At 40.4% G+C, this 23885-nt stretch overlaps 1 protein-coding gene across 11 annotated transcripts in view; it reads left to right on the top strand.

Annotated features, from left to right (window-relative positions):
• Positions 1 to 23885, top strand: part of RALYL (RALY RNA binding protein like) — a 552061-nt gene that overhangs the window by 485445 nt on the left and 42731 nt on the right. For all 11 annotated transcript variants that reach the window (XM_067553544.1, XM_067553541.1, XM_067553539.1 and 8 more), the window contains 2 exons: positions 15523 to 15570; positions 20396 to 20559. In XM_067553544.1, coding sequence (XP_067409645.1) covers positions 15523 to 15570; positions 20396 to 20559 — 212 coding nt within the window. The remainder of the gene's footprint in view (positions 1 to 15522; positions 15571 to 20395; positions 20560 to 23885) is intronic.

Here is a 23885-nt window from a genome sequence, read left to right as displayed (position 1 = left end):
AGACTATACAAAAGCAAATTTACTCTGATATTTTTGTACTGCTGAAGTCTAGTTTGGTTTACCTGCAGTGATATAAACATTGTAAATGAAATCTTCTCTAAATATTTAGTTATACTGTCTTATACATATTAGTACATTAAACTTCTCAAGCGGTAGTTTGCAACTTTATAAATTTAATGTAATTTTATGTTTCTCAGGCAAGGAAGGGCTGATTGTCTAAGGAACATGATGATTAATGTATCTCAGCTAATAGCAGTGAGAAATGTGTCTTTCCACTTGTGGGACTGAATTTACTAGCATTCAGCTCTCATTGACATATCTTCACTTTTTCTGGAGCAGGTAACACTGTGTACTCAGGCATCATTTATGAATGCTGTATTAAAATGAATAAAATATTTAATAAAACCTCAGTAGGTATATCAGCTGTTGTGTAAAGAACATTATAAAAGTGCATTAATATTATGTTCTTAAGGGATGAGAATGATAAGATATAATGAAATATTCCTCCCCCGGAGTATTTTGCTAAAACGATATGTGCATCTGTTTTACTGCTTCATTGGAGCTTAATGTACTGGTTACATGGGGCAATGCGGATTAGCAGGGCTGGCACACATATCTGCTAGTGTATGTACAGACTAGCAAAAAGGACAGTATCCCAATGGAATGTCTGTATTTCACACAATATTGTTGCATTCTAATGCCCCATGTTACCTCCAGCTGAGAATATTGGGCCAAAATCTGCTCTGAGTTATACCTATTAAAAACTGGAGTAAATCCATTGACAGAAATGGAGATAATCCCAGTTTACACTGAGGTAAATAACAGGATTTGGTCCATTAACTTCAATGGAGTTATTCTGGATTTCCACAGAGGTAGCTGAGAATGGAGTGTGGCTATTATGTATTATTAATTACTTATTAAGCACCATCAATTAATTCATTGTTGTTACAAACATATACATTTAGGGTTAGGGTTAGTGTTGGGTTTCCTTTGAGGATGAGGACTGAGAAGTCAGATATAAAGTCATCACTTTGTGAAAAATGGTCACTCACAGGTGATATTCTGTTTTTGTCTTTTATCATTTTTCTGTGTGTTCATTTGAGAGTGTAGTGACTGTATTGTTTCACCCACATAGTTGTTATTCAGGCATTTAGTGCACTGGATGATGTACTTCACATGTTGTGATAGGCATGTGTAAGACCCATGGATCTTGAAAGGTGTGTCATGGTGGGTGTTGATCATTGTAACAGTGGGGATATGTCTACAAGTTTTATATCGGTTATTCTGGTAGGACCTGGTGCCTCTTTGAGTTGGTGGGTCCTGGTCTGTGCTGGTGATGAGTTTGGGAAAGGTTGGGGCATTGCCAAGGCCAGAAGAGGAGGTTCAGGAAATATTTTTTTCATGATGTGGTCTCCATCGACTATGCGTCATAATTGTTTGATAATACCCGGTAGGGGTTCCAGTGTGGGGTGGCATGTGACAACTAGAGGTGTACAGTCAGAGGGGGTTTTATTTCGTACTGAAGCAGGTTCTTACAGGGTATTTTTGTGGCCAATTCCATGATGCAATTTACTTTTCTGGTGGGGTGTCCTTGTTTAGTGAAGGCTGTTTATAAAAGGTGTATATCCCAGGCTTTCTTCTTGGAGATATTCTGTGGTATCTGGCTGTAGATAACAGATTTCTTAGTGTTTGGGGTGGATACTGGATCTTTGAAGTTGCGTGTGCTGATATGTGGCTTTTTTGTATATAGTTGTGTGTGGGGTTCCATTGTTTAAGCTGATCATGGTGTCCAGGAAATTGATGCTAGTGTGGGAATGTTCTAGAGACCGTTTAAAGGATGTCTGGTGGTTGTTGAAGTTGTGGTGGAAATCTATGAGGGAGTTTAGGTCATCTGTCCAGAGGATGAAAATATAATTGATGTATATTATTGGTTTTGTGGTGCATTTGTTCAAAAATTCTTTTTCAAGGTAATGCATGAAGAGGTACCCTAGTACCCAAGGCTGCTCCCAATGTTTGGACAAAGTGTTTGTTGTCGAATGTAAAATTGTTATGGGTGAAGATGAAGTGGATGAGTTTGGTGATGTGTTTGGGGTGAAATGAGACAAACAGTATGCTCTTGAAGACTCACAGAGAAAAATGATAAAAGACAAAAACACCATATTACCTGTGGGTGAACATTTTTTACAAGGCGACCACTCTGTATCTGACCTTTTAGTCCTCATCCTCAAAGGAAACCTGTACAACACCTGCAATTATGAATTTAAGTTCCTACAATCCTGGGAACTTAAATTCATAATTTTGCTAGACACTAAAAACATCTCAACAAAGACACTGGATTTATGGCTTATTACAACAATCTATAACCCACTAACCCCCATCTTTCCCCCCCTTTCCTCCTATGACTGGAGAAGTGTTAAATGGCCACTTCATCTTGAATGGTCTCTTGAAATATTTCTTAACTACTTATGCTAAACAATTGTTCCACCTTGTATTTAGCTGTGAAACACTGAATATATTTCCCAGACCTGAAGAGCTCTGTGTAAATTCTAAAGCTTGTCTCTCTCACCAACAGAAGTTGGTCCAATAAGGAAGAGCTTGGCAGCTGCATTTTGTATGGACAAGATTGGGGCAATTTGCTTTTCAGAGAGACCAGAAAGCAGGTTGTTACAGTAATCAAGACAGGAGACTGATGAAGGCATGGATGACAGACTTAGCTATAGGGTTGGAGAGAGATCATTTTTTCTGATGCTATCTTTTGATATGTCTGACACAGCTCCTGAAAATGATCATCTTCACTCACTCATAGACACAGCATGGTCAATCCATATTGGCTTCTCTTTCTGCTTCCATGCTCACATTTTAACTGGTCTCTCTGTAGACAGGATCACTCATGAAGTGCTTAAATGCTTTGCAAAAATTGAAACAAAGTGCTCAGTATCTTGGAAACTCAAGCTCTATCTGAATAACCATAACAGGTGGAAAATGTTGACTATCAGTTACCCAATGCAAGTAGTGAGCAGATAACCTATCTTTACCCAAAAAAAGTGTGATTGATCAAGAATAAAATGTAATTGGACAAGGCATACATGCATGCCTGCAATGGAGAAGAGGAGATGATACCGAGAAGGGGATAAAGGTGAGTATTTTCCCTCTTTTTATCTTCTGACTTGCCTCCCCTCTTCTTTCTCTGATACCACTTCTTTTCTTTTATTTTATTTTCTGTGTATATAAGACATGAAGGAGCACATCCTTCTCCTTCAGAATATGGAAGAATTATTTTATAAGGGAGACTCTTCTCCCACTTCCTATACAATTTGACTTTATGAGAAGTTGACAGGTACAGTGGTTGCCATTAAAATGTCAGCATTTGCCAACAGTTACTATACAGTGGATCAGAAATAAAATAGTGTCTCCTTATACATAGACTAGGACATAGATATAGTATTTCAATTATGGCCATGACTTATCTTGATAAATACTGATATTTTGTATGCTGATTGCCAACTGCACTTTTGAAAAAACAAGTGCTGTAGTATAGGACAAAATATTGGCAATCAATTATATTGTCTTTTGATTGTCCAGAAATAATAGGCCTGTTTCCACTCTCCATTACACCGATTTAAATCAGAAGTAACTCCATCAAGGTCAACAGATTTACACTGGTGTAAATATTGTGTAACAGAGATCAAAATCAAATCCACTTAATTTCAATGGTTTGGCTTCAGCATTTTCTGACTTTGAGTAAAGGGAATTTGTTGTTATTGTTGTTGTTATTTTTATAAACTCTGAAATTGTCACCTTGTAATTAATGAATCCTTTATGTACTGTGCTTTTTTGTTGCATTCAGTGTTCCTCAGGGTACTTCTCCTGAGAGAACATAAAGTTTTCAGAGCTCTATTTTTGTAATCTAAAGTGATTATTCTTTCAGGTCTGATGCTACAACTGTAATTTTAATTTATCAATCTGCCATTCAGTGAAATGCTGTAGAAACACTTGAAAAGCTTAAACCCATCACTTATCCCTACACCTGTCAATATCACTCTTCTGCACTTGTCAAATCAAGTTAAACGGCACTCTTGCAACATGTACAATATTACCAATAAATTGGATAATCAGTCATATATGTGTACAGTTTGACAGGAGTGCCTTGAATACATTGGATTCAGAACAGATTTTTAAGAGGCTGAAGCTCATTACTCTTAAGCTCAAAAAATACTGTAGAGGCATCAAGGCTGACCTTACTTACGCTATACAATTAAAGGACACCTTGGGAAATGGTGAGGCCACTTGCCACTGCAAAGCATTTTTAAGTCCTTAGTCTAATGTTCTCTTGGGGGAAATGTAAGAAATTGGAGATGACATTAGATGACAGAAAAATAGTTTAACGGGAGGGCAAGGGGGCAAAGACATGGAAACATTAAGTATATTTATTTAGGATTCTTGAACTAGAAATGTAATGATGCACCAATTGGTTTCTAAAAGCACTGAGCCGCCATAGTTGCATGCATTGCGCGCACCCCCACAACAGGCATTTTTGAGCAGGAATAATAGTAATACTTAACACTTATACAGCATGTGACATTCTCTGGGTTACATTTCCATTTGAGCCAGCCTTTGCACGACTCATGTCCCCTGTGCTGCTCTGACAGCAGGGCTAGTTGTTGCTCAGAATCAGAGAGCTTATCCCTAATGTCCTTGATACCCTCTCTTGTCCTTAGTGGAGCTCCTCTGCTGGAGAGAATCTGTCCCTCAGTGTACTTTACGATCTTACACTGATCCTGACAAATCCCAGGGAAGTGCCTAACATCACATACTCAGCTTTGAAAAATGGGGCCTAAAGGGCTTGCCCAATAGTCAGGCTGGTCATGAGGCTTAGGATTTACCCCAATCACATTTTATTGGCAAACGACTTTCATCTTGTGAATATGTATTTGAATATGGAGTACAAATATTTTCTAATGGTACATACAACCAACAGATCCAAGCCAGCTCCCATGAAGTTAGTGGGAACATTTCTTTCACTTTCCTAGGTGCAAGAATAAGGCCCTTATTAAATTTATACATGGGCCTGGTCTACACTAGAGAGTTTTGTCGACAAAAGGTGACTTTTATCAACAAAACAATCCTGGTGTACACACTGCAACCACCCTTTTGTCGACAAAACTGCCCTATTTTGTCGACAAAATAAAACCACCTTGACAAAGGCCAGGTCTACACTGGAAATTTGGCGGCAGTCGATGGGAGTTACGCAAGCTACACAGAGCAGCTTGCATAACTCCCGTCGACTTTGTAATTTCCCTTTAGTGCGCTGTCTCCACTGCACTGCGCTGATGGGAAATGTGTTCCCATCGATGCAGCACTACGCCACTTGCGAGGGTGGTTTTAATGCATAGACTTTTGGCTCGATTGAGCAGGTCTTCACTGACCACTCAATTGATCCGGATAGATCAATCTGACAGCAGCCAATTTGCCGCCGTCAGTGAAGACATACCCAAGTAGGGCTTTTGTCAGCAGAGGTAGGGCGACACAGTGTCAGTGTAGACACTGTGTCCCCTTAGAGCAGTGGAGGAACTGTCATACTTGCAGAGGGAGGGGGGAGATGGATCCCAGTACCACAAGCTGCTGGGCTCTGGCTGCGGGTCCCGGGAAACCCGAGCTCCCATCCAGGACAAGCCATGGGTGGCTGCCACCCCAAGATGCCGGCAAGCTGCGGGCAGGCTTGCAGCCAGTCGACAGCCGCCTGGGGCTTACCAGCATCCTGGGTGCCAGCGGGGCTGCAGCCACTTGCACCTGGGCTCACAGTCAGGTGGCTGAAGCCAGACTAGCAGCCCAGTTGGCAAACCATGTGTGGCTGCTGCCCGGCTGCAACCCCTGGCGCAGGCGGCTGCAGCCCTGCTAGTAGCCAGGGCTTGGGCGGCTGCCTCCCAGCTCCTGGCTGCAAGCTGGGACCGGGCAAGCTAGAGGGCGGGGCTTCAGCCGGCTCCTTCCTGGGAGCAGGGAAGTCCCTGCACCATAGCTGGGATCAATAGTGGTGGGGAGGCAGCTGGGAGCCTGTGGGAGATGGCTCTCTCAGCTCCCCCCACACTGTCCCTCAGGTTGGTGGAAATGGTCTTTGTAAGGACACACTCCACCGACCCAAGGAGAGCAGTGTAGACATCAGCCACCTCTATAATTATAGCAGTGGCTGAAAATCAACATATCTTATGTCGACAAATTTCTGTAGTGTAGACATAGCTATGGATTACTATGGCAGCTGTTTATCTGAAAAGTAGTGCTGACTGAATTGTGCCTACAGATATGAAGGCAAGAGAGAAATTAGCTTTATTATTACAGACAGGGTGTAGTTGCTATGTGTTGGACTTTCCAGAAATCCTTTTAATTACCCCTCAGAAATCACAAATAATCTATGTAAATGACTATATTTCAAGAAAGTGTGTTCCTTTGTGAAACAAACCAAGCTGATCTTGTCAATATCCCTTGTAAGAATTTGCCTTCCAGACATTCTAATTATCCCCTTCATTCTTTTCCTAATCTAGACTCACAAAGAAATCTTAGAAGCATTGAAATAATGACATGGGCCTTTCAAACCTTCATTTTATATACATAGATCAGTACTTACATATTGGGCCCTTTGATTTGTCTAAATGTGCACAAACACAATTAAAATTGACCAATAATTGAAATGTCCAGGAAACCAACTAATCTGAGACTTTACCATCTCAAAGCATTTTTACTGAAAAAAGCTGGGGCCCTAGCCTACTTGAAATGATGAACTGCACCACAGTAATAAGTTAAAACTTATATTTTCTATAATTCTCTTTTGCCCTCTGGCAATTTCTGGTTTACTAGAAACCTTCCAGAATGTGTTAGTCTGAGAAATCATTAATGACATTTATCCCTTGACAGTAAGCATGTCATCAAAAAGCAGACTCTGAAGACTGTTTTCTGTTTGTCTCCAGAACAGATGTAGCATTGGCTACAAAATAAGTTTATCCCAATGTGTCTCAACCCTGACTTAAATGGGAGCATCTTTATTGTAGAGATGGTAGTTGAGTCCCCATGCTCCTTCAGTCTGTGGCCTCAGTAGTGAATTTGTCAACTAATGTGCTAATAAGTGCCAATTGTTGTATTGTTTTTGTGGGATGTGGACCCCTGTCCACTAAGAATTGGACTGAGATCTCCAATTTATTTCAAATAGATCACAGAAAATCAGATGGCAATGACTTTTAGAAACTACCAACCAAAAATGGATTCAGCTTGATAGTTTAGGGGAGAAAGGATCCATATCTTATTGTTAATTCCCTACATAGATCAAAACAGTTCCCTAACTCTAAATTTTTGACTCTGCATTTTTTAATATTTAGATTTCAGTTTAACTAAGGCTCAATCCCATTTGTATTGAAAAGGATATGCTTTTTGCATCCGTTCTATGTGAGGGGAGAAATGATTTTACAAATGACTGGATTAGTAGTTTAAATCATTATGTTGACAAGTGCCTCCTAAAGAGAGTTGGATTGAAAGAATATTGCTTTGGTATTGAATATTTTTATCCAGCATTGAAAACAAAGAAGCAAAAGATGGTGTCAATTGAATTAAGATGCATTGTGCCTGGTTTATAAACATTTACTTGATTTTCAAATAAATCCCTGTACTGAAGAAAGCAATGAAATATTAGCTACAAGGTAAATCACAGGCAAGATTTAATCTCCTACTGCAATAAATATACTGAAAACAAATTCTGCTCTCCTTTATTCTACTGAAGTCAATTGCGTTATCTAAATTTTAAAGTAAACGAGAGCAGAATTTGATCCTTAGTTTATAAAATGTTTTGCTGCCACAGAACATTGAAAGAGCAATGTCCTAACATAAATAAGAGCTTAATAATGAATATAGCTAGTCTTATTTCAAAGATACATGGAAAGGCACAATTTTGCAGTTGCCTGACTGACACACAAACAGAACTCCTGATACTCAACTTTTAATGCCTATGTTCAAAATTATACCTCTGAAAACCTGGCCCCGAGGGAATCTTATTCTTAAGGACTATAGAATTTAATGTAGGCTTAATATGTAGTGAAATCTGGTTAAGCAGATACAGCATCTTCAGCAGGAACCAATCAACTCCAGCAGGAATTCTTTTAGTGACATTGAGCTTAACAGGAATTCATCTTACTTTTTCATTTATGAGTTTTCTGTGGGCTCAGAGTGAGCATTACAGAGTGTTTTACTGTTTCTTTCATTTTATTAATAGCATCATGTACGCAGTGCTGTTGTTAATGCTGCAGAGATGACATATATTTGTGGGTAGGTAATAGCCAGTTTTCAATGCCATTATGAAACTGCTGATTCCACCAATCCACAGGATTGTCTCTCTGCTTCCATCTTACTTATATTTGGTATACTCAACAGTACAAGTAGATACCTGCAACGTCTGTAACACAGCTTAGTAGGTTGCTAAGGAAGAACTCTCAAGAGGTTAAGAGCCCTGCAGTCACCTTGATGTTTGGGCCAATGATCATCTACTAATTTGCAGTTTCATGTTCTATTGTGTAGCAGTGACTAAATCATTGTGACTGACTGTTGGCATAGAAAAGCATGAGCAATTAAGGCTGTAGCTGGAGAGAATATATAGGTCTCTTACAGTGTCATCTCATCACCACAGTTAAGCATTGAAAAATCATTAATCAGGCTCCTCCCCAAGAAATCATGTGATTGCTTTGAAAATCATGAGAGTGTTTTAAAGAACACATTTTGTATTCTTTTTTTATTTGTTCTTGAGCCTTTCAGTTTCACATGGTTCATGTTTTTAGACTCTTCTCCACAACCACGAGGGCTAGAAATTTACTGTGATGAGCTGAGGCTATCTTGGTACAACTTCTGAATTCTGATTGATAATCTGAAGTGGTATGATGACAAACTTCTGTATGACACGTGCCTATATGCATGTGGATCCACCAACACTGACAGATGCTATAGCAGGTGCACCCCAGACAGAGATACAATGGGGTGCTTTGGTCTCAGGTGCAAACACCTGAATGATGGGTGAGCTACATCCTTAGAAAACCAATCTAGCTGACTCCTCTGAAGTGACAGGGGAAGGAAAGAGCTGTGGAAAGTTACCCAAAAGACAGAAGAAAGGCGGTCAGGAGGAGTTTAAATAGCAAGCCACACAGGAATGGAGGAAGCCAGACAGAAAAAGCAAACATGGGTCAGGAGAGAGCAAAGTCACGCAAGCTGGGGAAGGGACTTCATGAGGGAGAGAAGTTATCCCACGTGTAACAGCCTGCATGAATTGGGGCATCCTGCCTGCCTTCTTTGGACCCAGATGTCCCCCCAAAGACTCACAAAGGAAGGGCGAGTTAATGAGGACATAGCAGCTTAAGACGTTTATTGTTTTATCTGATCTGTACTCTCCTGTGCCTTATGTGATTAAGTAAAAGAGCATTAATGTTAGACCCTGGACAAAGTGTGCTTCACAGTGTCTGTGTGCCCCTGAAAGAGTTAAACTGTAAACCGGAAGCTTCACACCTCTGGGGTGGAGTTCTGGGACAGGACAGTAACTGGGATATCTTGGAGGTCAGCACTGGTCCTGGAGCTGAGGACTGAGGAACCCCATTTCTGAGATGGGGTAGCAGACCAAGAGTATGTGCCCAGGAAATGATCCACAAAGAACAGAGGATGATGATAGCATATAGATATCGCTCTTAAAATGCCATAGACATTTTTGGGTAACTGTATTTCTACTGTAAATTTTTAATACATAGGAGAGGAACATAAAGGTCATAATATGGCATTCATACCTCCCTGAACGAAGCCTGAGTTAAACAAGCTTTCTCCAGGAAACTAATCATAGGTCAAGGGGGAAAAACAATTCATTCCCTCCTCTTGGGGATGGCCCAAAGAGCTGCATTGTATCCTTTCCATCTCCACTGTTCCGGCCTGTGAACTGAAATAGCAGCTGCAGTTGGCTATACCCAGTATGCCAATGATCACAGCTACTGAACTGCCAGATGTGTGGATCAAATGGCCTCCTTTGGTCCATCCCAATGGCCCTTCCGAGTTTATCTGTCTGTTGCCAGTGTAGAGTCTCCTTCAGCAGCATGCAGGGTGTGCAGAGACCTCCTGCACAACTGCTGCACTTGTGCCCTTCTCCACACACCCGTGCCATGGGATTTACTTAGCATGAAGGGCCTTGAATGAGCCTTCTGTTTTAGGGTGAATTTCACTCAGAATATCCAAACATTTCTTGCTATGGAAACTGGTAACCTGACAAGGGACTCGATCCGGCAAGGGGCAGGGCTTCCTTACCTCACTCTTACTTCAGAAGGAATTGAAGACACTCAGTTGCTTGCAAGAATGCAGGGCAGGCACCTCAGTTGGACTGAGCCTTAAAACAGCTATTGTCAGTAGCAGATATTTTACCAAATTAGTTTTATCTACCCTCATTTTAGAGAACGCCTCTATTTCTTAAGCCAGCTGCTGGTGAACATTACAACTAGTGAGCTGGAGAAGATTAAAATTAAATTAAAACTGCTGCTGAAGATTAAAACTAGAGAAAAAAATTTATCCCTCTTTCTGTCTGATTTCATTGCAGTTGTTATAAATCCAAGTAAGGATGATTATAACCCATATGGTATTTTGGGCAGTAAGACCACAGTGTGACAGTCTAAAAATCTTTTGAGATAATTAAACAGGTTTTTCTTCTAAACAACTAAACTAAGAGCTCATGCAATAGCCAACAAAAATTAGCAGTTTGATTATTTCAATATATAGTAACTATTTTGGAATTTCAAAATTATATTTCTGAAGATTGGGGGTACTGCCTAAAAAATGGAATATTGATCTCTTTGTTTATAAACTAAGAAACATGGGAATTAAGATTTTATTTCAAACCCAATGGTCATCTGACCATGGAACAGAGCAAAAGTATAGTATTTTCAGATAGCGAATTTGTTGTGTAAAACCAGTTTTCCCAAAGGCAAAGATGTGAATGGTCATCTCAGATTGCTCACTAAATTGAAATAAACCATCTACTTAGATGCTAACATGTAAAGAATATTTAAAACAATAGGAGGAATTCTGGTTGGCTGAAATTCACATGGGTGTGCACTGTCAGTTCAAAGTACCCTCTACACCAATCCAGCAAAGCTCTTAAGCCTCTCCTTAACTTTAAGCATATGAAGTAGCCCATTGAAGTCTTACATGCTTCAAGTAAAGGAAAAATGTAAGTGTTTTGCTAGATCAGGGCCTCAGTCGCATGATAAGGCTGTGCAGGGGAGAATCACTGTCAGAGAGAATATGCAGGTCTCTCCATGCTACCGTGGATGGTGGTGATGGAGAGAACCAGGCAGAGCCCTGCGTCAGAACCTGGATTTCACATTCCAATGGAAAATCTGAAATTTAAAAAATATTTGTTCTGCGTCAAAACAAAAACTCATTATTTTGAAAAGTTCCAGAGGGGTAGCCATGTTAGTCTGTATACAGCAAAACCAATGAGAGTCTTGTAGCACTTTAAAGACTAACAAATTTAATTTCTGCAGGCATAAGTTTTTGTGGGCTGTAACCCACTTCATCAGATGTAAGGAATAGAAATCAGATATATATACCTCCTATCTGATTTCTATTCCATACATCTGACGAAGTGGGTTACAGCCCACGAAAGCTTATGCCTGCAGAAATTAAATTTGTTAGTCTTTAAAGCGCTACAAGACTCTCGTTGGTTTTGCATGATTTTGAAATTTCCCATGGAATAGGAGGAGTCTGCAATTTTCATTTAAAAAAAACAAAAACAGATCAACATTCCCCTTTTGGCATTTTCAAAATGAGATTGATGAGGCACCCAGTCCTGTGGCTGCCTGCCTGAGGACTGGGAAGGCCTGATAGCCCTGGCTCGAGCTGGGACCCCAGGGCTTTCAGGGACTTGGATGTGCAGCAGCCCAGGAGGTGAGGAAGCTGGTAGGAAACCAGGCAGGTTCCTTCAAGTTTCCATCAGGAGATTCAATAAATTCAACCATGTTCCCGCAAAATGTTTTGATTTTGACAAATCGGTATTTTCCAATAGTCACGAGGTTCTGCTGGAAATTTTCTGACCAGCTCCAAAAACGATCTATCTTTCTGAGAAGTCAGTAGCCATCCCACCCCACACAAGTAGCATGGAGGGACTGCAGCCTCTATTCCATCCCCACAGTCTAGAGCAGTAACTGCCTCAGGGAAGCAGAGCTCTAAATCCTGACCCTTGCCTTGGTTTGTGGGAATGGATTTTGCCTCATCAGCTCCATTGCACTTCATCCATGTAAAACCTTTATGCAGGTAAAGTAAATTTCACCCCAAGTGACAGGTTTTCATGACATTCTGGACAGGCTTTTTAAATTTAAATCTCTCTCTCTCTCTCTCTCTCTTTCTCATATTAAATAATCTTTTGTCCTCCACATAAAACCACAACACAATTAAATATTAATTTCAGGTTTATTGCAGCTGTTAATCATTTAGCCAAATAAAAATATTAGCACGCTGAGAAAGGCTGTAAATAAACCAATAGCTTTGCTGCCACTGATTCCTTTGTACCCTTAATCTTGTAGAATGGCTAGAGACGGAAAGACAAAAGATGATGGTTGTGTTTAGAAAAGCTAGTGCAAGGCCTTGCAGGGTAGTGGCTTTTATTGCAAAGGAAAGCTTAAACAATGTGATCCCTCCTCACAGCAAAGTATTTGAAAATCCTATTAAAAATTATTTGCATTAGCTGTATTGTAAATAATAATAATGATGATGATGTTTGGCTGGCTGGCTGGCATTCAGTAGCAAAACCAGCAGCTGTTGTTTCACATAAGAATGGTAAAAGATGGAGCCTGGGTCTCTGTACAAAGCCTGAATAAATTTGCACAGAAGGCCATCACAGGGGCTAGAGAGAAGATTCCTACCCTCAACCCATATTCTGATCATGGGGCACTTTTACAATTAGATTATGGCCACTACTATGGCTTTCCAAGTTCTCCTTATGAGGAGCTTGGCCCTGTGTTGCGCAAGGGATCTGTGGAGTCCCATGTATGATCTTTCCTTAGGGTTGGGTGAATAACTCACGACATCAGCCCCTGGCATGTTTTGGTTTTCATTGCTTCAGGTTTTCATTTTATTTTCCCCCATTTTTACTCCTCCCGCCATTATCCCCTTTTCAGTGGCAAAATGGAAAAAGAGGGAGGAGGGGCAGAATCTAACCCTTTGCTAGGTGTCATTGGCAGCAACAAGGGCCAGGTACAATAATATGTCTGCGGATCCTGTTTAAAATGTTTGGATCGAGCCCCCAGCAACTTATCCACTCCTGGGTTTTAGGAATATAAAATCTCTCTCTTGGGGAAAACCAGATAAACATCTATTTACACAATAAAATGAAATTATAAAACCTAAACATAAAACCTGAAACGTTTAAGGAGTATGGCAACCCCTTAGTCTCAGTTATTAATTAAGCAATGTGTTGGGGCTCAAAATTCCTTTTTCACAAAACAACCCTCATCCTCATAAACTCGCTCACAATTAGACTCAGGAGTTGTCAAATGGGGTGCCAAGTAGTGGTTCACTTCCGCCTGTCTGCTTCAGTCCCATGATGTCTAGTTCCACGCCAATCAATGGTTGCTAGGTATGGTTCCGCAGTCAGCCTCTGTCAGGCCTGCTACTTCCAAGTTCTGGTTCAGTGAAGTCAGCAACATCAGCATGGCTGCCCCTTTCTGAGACAGAACACCTGCTCCTTTTGAGCAGTTTGAAGCGCATTACCTAATCTAAAACCACAGCCTGTTAGCTCAGGGTGATACACCTTCTCCAGGGTATATCTTTTGTGATTTCTGCCCCCTTTCATGAATACAATTGCATTCACCATTTAACATATTTACTAAAAACCAGCACACAAACAGCCACCCTCTCCGCCAGCAATAAAACAAAACATTGATACAGAACTGTATTCAGGTGACATTATAATTGATCTAAATTACACCTGTCAGAGCTACCTTTTTCCCCTTTCTCCTACAAGAGAATTTATTTTCCCTTTAATCTCCCTAGCTCTGGGCCTTACAAAAAGAAAAAAAAAAAAAAGGAAAAAAGAGACAGGATGTGAGGAGGAAAAGCCAAACATTTTCAGTTAAATCGCACACACATTTTAGAAAAATTAAAAGAAACAAAAACATGTTCTTTTCAAAAACTTCAAAATGAGATGTTGAAGAAAAAAATCTGTTTTTTTCTGACCAGCTCTGTGAACAAGGATTGTCCAAAACACATTCCCCTATTGGGGAAAAAAACACCCCTGATACACACCTACTGTTGTGTGTTTCCACTGTTGGTTTTTTCTGCACACATTTTCTTCTATTATGTCATCCTTTCTAAATTCCACCCTCTCTCCTTTTTCTTGTTTAGTTTCTTGTCTAAATGCTCTCATTTTTCCTTTGATATTTTCTCTGTCCCTTTTATTCCTGCTCTCCTGGCTCATTTCATAACGAGTTCTACCCCCACTTACTTGCAATAGTTTATCCTCTCAGGCGGCTGAAGCAATGTACAGTTTGTTTTCCCTGACCTTGACCAACTACCTGCAGCCCATTTTGTTCTGTGCAGACCTTTTACCAGCCCATCTGTCCACTGTGATGGACTTCATTACTAGCACTCGCTACAGTGACAAGAGGTGATTATTGTCACTGAGACACTCAGGAATGCCCATGCTAAATTTACTTTGCATTTCCCATATCAAACATGGCCTTTCCAGTTCCCACCTGCATTCATTTCCCTTGGTGTCTCTTTTCTAAATATGCCTCCAGACAGTTTCTTTCCATCTTTCTGAAGATGACATGCATGCCCCTTTCCAAACCTAAAGGAACCAGCATTGAAACAAACCTCAGTGTTAGTTAGTGTTTGTAAGATACATCATTTCTTTTTCTAGAATCTCTTCTCTTTCTCCTTGTATATGTTTAGGCTTTTTTCAGTCAGAAGACTGAGGCAGCAACAGTCCCCACTACTTCACATTTCTCATGGGTCAAATGTTTTCATCCCCCTGATTCTTATTCTTAATTTCAGGCCTTTTTGATTCTCTCACTTGTTTTCTTACTTTCCCAGGACGCTGGCTAATCTAGATAAGCACAGAAAGAGGGAATAGGAAGGCCACACATTTAGAATCCTTGCCTCATTTGATCCCTGAGAATTATTTTAATAGTCATCTAATCACAGAGCTGTTATGCTGTATTAATATATTTCTGTATGTGCTCTCAGTTTCTTTCATTGCTGTGTGTAGGGGCTATTAATAATAATTCACGTTCCCAAATCTACCATAGAATGGCAGTATGAAAAATGGCATCATATCAGATTTAGAAATAACCTTGTTAAATCCTTTTCATTCATTAACAAATATAGAAATTTGGTGGGGCTGGAAACAGTCTTCAAATGGGTTTGAGTATGAAAATAAATTAGTATTACAATAATATCACAGAGATTTTAATGGATATAATTTTTCTATATGCCATTTCATTATTGCTTTTTGTGTTCTTTTCACAGAGGTTATGTCTTTGATTATGATTACTACAGAGATGATTTTTACAATCGGTATGTATGGTTTTACTTTCTATAGATCCTACACAATTTTCACTATTTATTTATAATGTTGTCACATAATTTACTGAGAAGGGGTTTTGGTTTTAATTTTACACAATATTTGTATTTAATTATCCTTATTGCATATTGGGATGGAAAAATCTCTTTAGGAATAGACTCAGTGTAGAATGAGATTTACAGAAAACCTTGATGACTCACCCCTCCACACACGTGTCCTCCCACCTCTACATGTTAAACTGTTCTGTCGGTGTCCTGACTCTCTGAAAGCCCTTTTTGAACTTTTCCTTTACTGAAAAATTAATGAATATAAAAAGAAAAGCCTATAGTTTCTTTTTCCTGTGGAGTTCTTCCCCAGTATGATTTCATTGGGAGACATTGCAGATGTGGAAGTTTTTTAAATATGGGTGTTTGAGAAAGTGTTTGTCTTGATGTTTTTATTTGTGAAATGCTGTGGAATGTCTCCTGAGGAATGTGTTTTTTCAGGTCTCCCTGAACAGATCTGCCATCATGTAATCATTTGTATACATTGCTTTGCAGCAACTGTAGAAGTATAGATTCAGATAGTGTGTGCAGAACAGAAGAGGGCCATATTTTAACAGAACCTTGAAAAAGGAACAAACCAACAGTGACTACATCCCTTCCCTTCCATTTATGAACCTGCCTCCAGCACACTCCTACACTAGGGGCTACAAAGGAGGGTAGTGAGGTGCTGCTCTGCCAGCATATGCCAGCAGGGGAACCCTTTTAGTCAGGGCAAAGGGACCATAGCAGGAGACAGAACTGGACCCTGAAATTTTAGGGAGAAAACAAATGAAGTGATAGTATGTCCGGTAAATTTCTACTTAGAAGCATTTTAGAAACAAAGAATTTTCATTCAATAAGCTACCTGTCATGGTTCCTTTGGGGCCATTTGTTTTGCATCCATTTCTAAATGACCTTGAGCACCTCAGGCAGCACTGAAGATGGCGGACATGTGGAACTGAGAGCCAGCATTGTACATCTCATTGTACTCCCACTTTATCAGATCCTGACAGTAGTATAGTGACCATATCCTAAAATAGGTTAATTTCTGTGTTTTCCCCTTCCCTTGTTTCTTGCTCTGAATTTCTTCATTGGAATTGCTATGATGCTACGAGCATTGCACAAAGTACTTTTCTTAATTGATTCTCCCCAAGCGTAAAAGTTATGTGAGTTCTGCCCTAAAGTCTGTCTTAAGATTCAGTAATACAGGTGTAATGCAAGTGGACAATTCCTATCTCTAAGGTGATAGAATTTGAGAAATTTGGGTTAAAATTATTTTCTTATGGCCAACAAAAATTGTTTCAATGGAATCTTTAAGATGGTGTTTAACTTATTAAGCAAGGAGAGCAGCTAAAGATGAAAAGCACCAGAGACCTCATTGGTAAAGAACATGTCTGAATTAGAAACCTTACCAGTGAACATCACATTAAACAACCAGCAGTGTTAAGGGAAAATAACTCCCAAATCATGGAATGTTTGAGTCAGATGTGCTGATCTGTTGAAATGAAAGCACATGATGTCACAGTCAAGGTTTCGCGTGAGGGGCTAGTTTGAGAAAGCTGGGGTATGTATTGCTTTTTGGTATTTGTTTATTTGAAATAAAAACCTTGTGGAGCATTGGTGTGTGTAATCAACAGTGTTGTAGGCAATACGAAGGTTGAAAGGAAAGCAAAATTTCTCTCTTAACTTGATATATCTATGCATTTAAGGTTTTGGGTGGAGTGGGGTGTGTCCTGCCATCACCTTAATTGATACTAACTATAGTTTTTGATTTCTAATATAAATGAAGTGTTCACCTTCATCTGGAATATTATTTTCTGTTCTGGTCATCCTATCTCAAACAGGATATAGCGGTAATGTGGGGGGTGGAGGGACGGGGAAGTCAGAGAAGAGCAACAAGAATGATTAGCGGTAAGATAAATTCCATATGAAGACAGATTGAAAAGATTGGGACTGTGTAATTCAGAGAAAAGATGAATGAGAGGGGATGTGATAGAGGTATACAAAATAGTGACTAGTAGAGAGAGAAAGCATGTTTAGAATTTGGCACTTCTATTTACTATTTCTCATAATACAAGAACAAGGGACAGTCTACAGTCTTGCCCATGGTGGCTGAGTGTTAGCTTCCTAACACAGCCAGGCTATTAGCCAATAAAACACTCTCATCTGGGCTATTCCAGTCCTGTCATTGCCTTGCAGATTAACTACAGAGTCCCTTTGAATCATTCCTGTGTGATATCCAGCCCCTGACACTGGTTACTCACAGAAATCCCAGATCCTCTGTCCCAAAGAAGCATTATACCCCAGTTTAACATGAAACGCCACTCCTATATAATACACACCACTTGTAATAGAAGGTTTATTTAAGAAAGAATGGAGTGTTAGCTAGAAACAAGAGAGAGTGGTGCAATCAAATGGTTATGATATAAAACAAACTCATAAAATGCAAAGCTGGGTCTACTCTTATTAAGAGATACCTTTCATATCTAATAGTAGGTTTTTGGCCCCAAATTTCAGTCTGTTGCAGAGCTGGCTGGCTTCACAGGAACCAGGATCCAATTTTTCATGAAAACATCCCTGTTCCCCAAGACGTCACCTCAGTGAAAGGATAGAGAGTGCATTTCTCCACTTTATGTCATACCACAAGGGTTTTTTATCTTTATTCATAAACAGGGTGATTCTCTCTCTGTTCCTTTTTTACCTCCAAATGGTTTCAATTGCTTGCAGTTGTCTGTGATGGTTTTCCATTCATATTCTTGGGATGGAGCAAGGCTAGACAACTGAGCCTTGCATTACATCACCAACTAACCCTGCTTCAATAGGCCATCACTTACACATATGATCTCTGGTGACTAACTTTTACTGCAAGTCCAGAAAGCATATTTTCAATATAATTACATTATTCCTTAAATATTACTCATGCTACATCTCACAATGATTATGAATCTTGACAAGTTATGAGCTTTCTGTAGACCTTATTCTTTATTGATAAATATCCTGTCAGACATGCTTGGTGTAGTGAGTTTGTCAAGTCTGAGGTGAGAGTTGTTTGCAAAGAACAGGCGACCCTTCTCCAAGGAGCTTCTGTGCTACACCCAAATACTGACTGTTGGAGGTTAGGAAGAAAATTCCACTGTGGACAAATAATTACAGAATGGTCCACTACAGGATATCTTACGCCTCTTTTGAAACATTGTGTACTGTTCACTGTCTGTCAGGATACTGGAAGAATCCAATGTGGCAATTCATATGATTGATAATAAACTATACCATATGTACAGTAGAAAATAGTGTTAACCTTTCAGTGATGAACTATATAAATATTATTATTATTTATTTATTATTTATAAGGTATCATGAAAGTTTGAAGGGATTGCACACACAGAGCAAATGTCCTTCCTTCCCACTTTTGCACAGAGGTTTGGAAATTCTGAGTTTTCATTTGTGGAGCTTCCTCCTCATTGTTTCATCAGGTTTGGTGTTCACCTCCCTGAGGAACAGGAAGAAAGTTCAGCACAAAAACCCATATATACCCTGAGATCCACCAGACACCATGCCTATATGAAAACTATGCCTCCATTCCACCTCCTGATCACTCCCTTCATCTCCCTCTGGGCCTTTGGCAGCCTGGCTCCCCTAGCAGAAGTACTAGACCCAAAACCCTGCCCAGGGGCATTACAGTGCTCAGGAAGTCTCAGACCTTCCTTGACGTTGGTGTTTGAGGGGTGGAAATGTCTATTCAGCACCATCCCTTGCTGCCCCTTCTCACCTACAGAAACGGATCACCATAGAGCTGCAAGGAGATTTGAAAGAAAGGGGGGGGGGTTAATGTCAATGAGGTGGTGAAGTCTCCCTGTCCAGATCCTCCAGGTTTTTATCCCTTCCCTAGCCCACAGCTTTTATCTTCTAAATGTGTTTTCTAAGATTTTCATCACCTTATTATCTCTCTCCCCTTATCTCCTGACTTATGCACAGATTAGTAAACTGGTATTGATCTACTGTGTTTAGGATTTAAGGAATTCAGTTGTGGAACACTCTATCTTGGGGATTTAGGGAGTATTTTAATTGACTTCAATGGAAGTTTTTAAAATTCATAATTGCCGTAATTCAGAGGACACAGACTATGGGCATCCATTAAAGTAGTCCCAGAAGTTTTGGTGGTTCCAAATTGTTCCATCGTTTATTAAAAAGAATACATGTCACTCTCTCTTGGACACGTTCCACTCTTTTAATGCCTTCCTGGTCTCCTCTGAAGGATGCACACCTCTCTCAGTGAAATATCCCTTATGCAATTGCATGGGTGGTGAAATCCATCATTTGGCAGAATGACACTGTTGCACTATATTTCTTTAACACGTTTGGTCTCAGGACTGTTCATCCCCTTTAATGTATGTGCAGTCTGGATTTGGAAAACTAAAATCTAAACCATGAATGTAATAAAGGAGCTAAAATGTCATCACGACAAAATGTGCAGCAGTTATTTTTGTGCAATGAAATGCAGTGGATCTGCAAAGAGCAGGAGATAGATCTTCCATGCCACAAATAACAGAGCTCCATAAAATATCCCTCATTTATATTACACAAAATCTGAGCTATGCACACTGGGCTGTGACTGAAATCCAAATATGATGCTTAATGTGCAGAGATCCTTGAAATCTAATTTGACTGTGATATAAAGTGATTGATTTCAAAGAGAAATTTTCTCTAAAATAACATGAAAATTTAGTTGACAGGATCCCCATGACATGAAATCACATCTCAGCATTTGTAACACCCTGTTTTCATTTTTTGCAAGGTTGTTTGATTATCATGGTCGTGTTCCACCACCACCTCGTGCAGTGATACCATTGAAGCGCCCTCGGGTGGCCATGACAGCAACTCGCAGAGGGAAAGGGGTTTTTTCCATGAAAGGAGGATCACGATCAACGTCTAGTGGGGCGTCTTCTTCAGGATCTAAATGTAAGTTGCTTATATCAGTTATTTATCTTGGAAACTATATACTGGCTTTGATAAGGGGAACGTCTTTGTAACTGTTACCCTGGTTAAGACTGCTACTATCTTCCATTGCAATCCCTTTGTATTTGTCCCTTTATTACTTTGGCTTGGAAAATTGGATTGGCTTCAAAAATTGCCACACTTACTCTGAAAGCCAAGGAAAACATTTCTGCAAAGTTTGAAGGAAATCTATTCAATGGCATTTCAGTTACAGGTCACTTAAAAATTATCCTGATTTGAAATGTTGACTTTTGTCTAATATTTGTCTTCTTCTATCTCAAAAGTGGCTTGTTTGAACATTCAGAGCAATGAGATCTCCGTGGCATCTCATAGAATCATAGAAATCTAGGGGCTGGAAAGGACCTCAAGAGGTCACCCCCATACTAAGGCAGGACTGAGTATGCCTAGACCATCCCTAACAGGTGTTTGTCTAACCTTTTCTTAAAAACCTCATGCACCTGCGATACATGAAGGAAATAGGTTGTAATTAAGCTACATCATGAATTATTTTGTTATAGACAGTTTGAGGCCCAATCCTTCTCCCATGGATTTCAATGGGAATTATGGGCCCAGTCTTGTTCTCATTGATATCGACAGGATTTTGTTAGCTGTTGATTTCGCTGGGGGGAGGGGAAAAACTGTCTTGTTGGTGTTCAAGTGGGGGCATGAAGCAGGGCTGGGCATTCAGAGAATATTCAAGGTAGCCCATTAGTTTCACTCAGATCAGGGACATAGATGAGGAAACATATACTTGACCCACTTCCCTTCTCATCACCACTTCCCAAAATATATCACAGGAAATTGACTTACCTCCCCATGTCTCTTCAGCACCCACCTATCTTCCCCTATCCTTCCTGTGGAATAATGCATCACCTGGGAACTTCACTGAAGGAGGTGGAAAAGGGGGATGGGAGTCAAGCACTAGGCAGCATGGAGGGACCTAGAGAAAGATCCTCTGAGCAGATTTGGACACCCCTTAACAACAAAACATCCACAGGAAAACAAAGTATGAAAAAACATAAATTCAACAATAGTACACATGACTGTAAAGTAAAACAGGAAAAGGGTTTCAAATGTGACATCATCATAATGAGATAACATAGAGAGTTCTCCCTGCTTGAACAGCTCCATCCCAGGGTGGTGGAGTTTGACAGATACAGAGGCTTAGAAAGAAATACCTGTCTTGCCAACATGGTGTCCTTGTGTGTGAAAGCATAAACGGAACAGGGCAGGGCACTCCAAATGTCTCTCACAGCACAGGTGTAGTTCCTTGTGCAGGACAGAACCATTGGAGGCAGGTAATAGTAGAAACCAGTCATGTGAACAGGAAAATGTATATTCTGCAGATTCTGGGCCTTATGAAGTAAAACCGGAGAGAAATAAGCCACAGGCATTGCCCCAGCCTGAGATAGGCTTGCAGAGTAATTGGAGTGATTGTGCAAGGACAGTCCGAGGTGGTGAATAGTAAGAGCAGGAACTTCTCAAGTTCTGTCCCCAAACTGTGTTCATTCCTGATTGCTCAAATACCATGACCCACCCAGTGAGAGACTGCCCTTTCTCTTCTGCTCCTTCCTGGGGTTCTCCTCCCCATAGAATCATAGAGTTGGAAGGGACCTCAGGAGGTCATCTAGTCCAACCCCCTGCTCAAAGCAGGACTAACCAGGACTAACCTCAGCTAAATAATCCCAGCCAGGGCTTTGTCAAGCCGCAGTTTAAAAACCTCCAAAGATGGAGATTCCACCATCTCCCTAGGTAACCCATTCCAGTGCTTCACCACCCTCCTAGTGAAAAACTTTTTCCTAATGTCCAACCTAGACCTCCCCCACTTCAATTTGAGACCGTTGCTCCTTGTTCTGTCATCTACTACCATTGAGAACAGCCTAGCTCCATCCTCCCTGGAACCCCCTTTCAGGTAGTTAAAGGCTGCTATCAAATCCCCTCTCATTCTTCTCTTCTGCAGATTAAACAAGCCTAGTTCCCTCAGCCTCTCCTCATAAGTCTTGTGCTCCAGCCCCCTAATCATTTTTGTTGCCCTCCTCTGGACTCTCTCTAACGTCTCCACATCCTTGTTGTAGTGGGGGGCCCAAAACTGGACACAATACTCCAAATGCGGCCACACCAATGCCGAATAGAGGGGAATAATCACTTCCCACGTCCTGCTGGCAATGCTCCTCCTAATGCAGTCCAATATGCTATTAGCCTTCTTGGCAACCAGGGCACACTGCTGACTCATATCCAGCTTTTTATCCACTGTTACCCCCTGGTCCTTTTCTGCAGAACTGCTGCCTAGCTCATCGGTCCCAGTCTGTAACTGTGCATGGGATTCTTCCATCCTAAGTGCAGGGCTCTACACTTGTCCTTGTCGAACCTCATCAGATTTCTTTTGGCTCAATCCTCCAGTTTGCAATTGCCACTGCAATGTCCAGAACAATTCCTGTATAGAAGCAGCACTTTGTGTATCAGGCAATGTGACGGGGATTGGGATTCCAGTGGCGTCACCTAGTTGTTAGGTCTCCAGGACTCCATTTTCCCCCACTGAGATCCAGGAGGAGGTGGCAGGCAGACAGGTTGAGAGTCTCTGGGTAAAGGAGAAAAGGGTTAAAAATAGGGGTGATACCATAATACATATCTACTATAAACCACCAAATCAGGAAGAGGATGTTGATGAGGCATTCCTAGAACAAATATGAGAAATATCCAAAACACAAAACCTGGTTTTCTGGGGGACTTTATTTACCCAGACATCTGTCAGAAAAGTAATATGGCAAAACACAAAATTTCCAGTAAGTTCTTGGAATGTATTGGGGATAACAGTTTGTGCCAGAAATTTTAGGACATTACCAGATGGACAGGCATTTTAGATTTGATTCTGAACAACAGGAAGGAATTGATAGTGAATCTGAAGGTGGAAGGCAATTTGAGTGAAGGTGATCCTGAAATTATAGGTTTCATGATTCTAAAGAAAGGAAGGAGTGAGCAGAATAATCACAATGAACTTCAAAAAACCAGACTTTAACAAATGAAGAGAAATGGCAGGTAAGGTCCCATGGAAGAAAATCTAAGGGGAAAAGGAGTTCAGGAGAGTTAGCAGTTTCTCAAAGACAATATTAAAGGCACAACTGCAAAGTATCCTGATACAAAGGAAAGATAAGAAGAATAGTAAGACAGTAATATGACTCCATCAGGAGTTCTTTAATGACCTGAGAATCAAAAAAGAATTCTGCAAAAAGTGGAAACGTGGACAGATTGCTAAAGAGGAGTACAGAAAAAGTATGTTAGGGACAAAATCA

Source organism: Emydura macquarii, unplaced genomic scaffold, assembly GCF_026122565.2.
Source record: "Emydura macquarii macquarii isolate MOO-44397 ecotype Brisbane River unplaced genomic scaffold, CSIRO-AGI_Emac_v2 contig_1477, whole genome shotgun sequence".
NCBI classification, from domain to species: Eukaryota; Metazoa; Chordata; order Testudines; family Chelidae; genus Emydura; species Emydura macquarii.
Note: the sequence above shows the minus strand (reverse complement) of the source record. Positions and strands in the feature narration are given on the sequence as shown.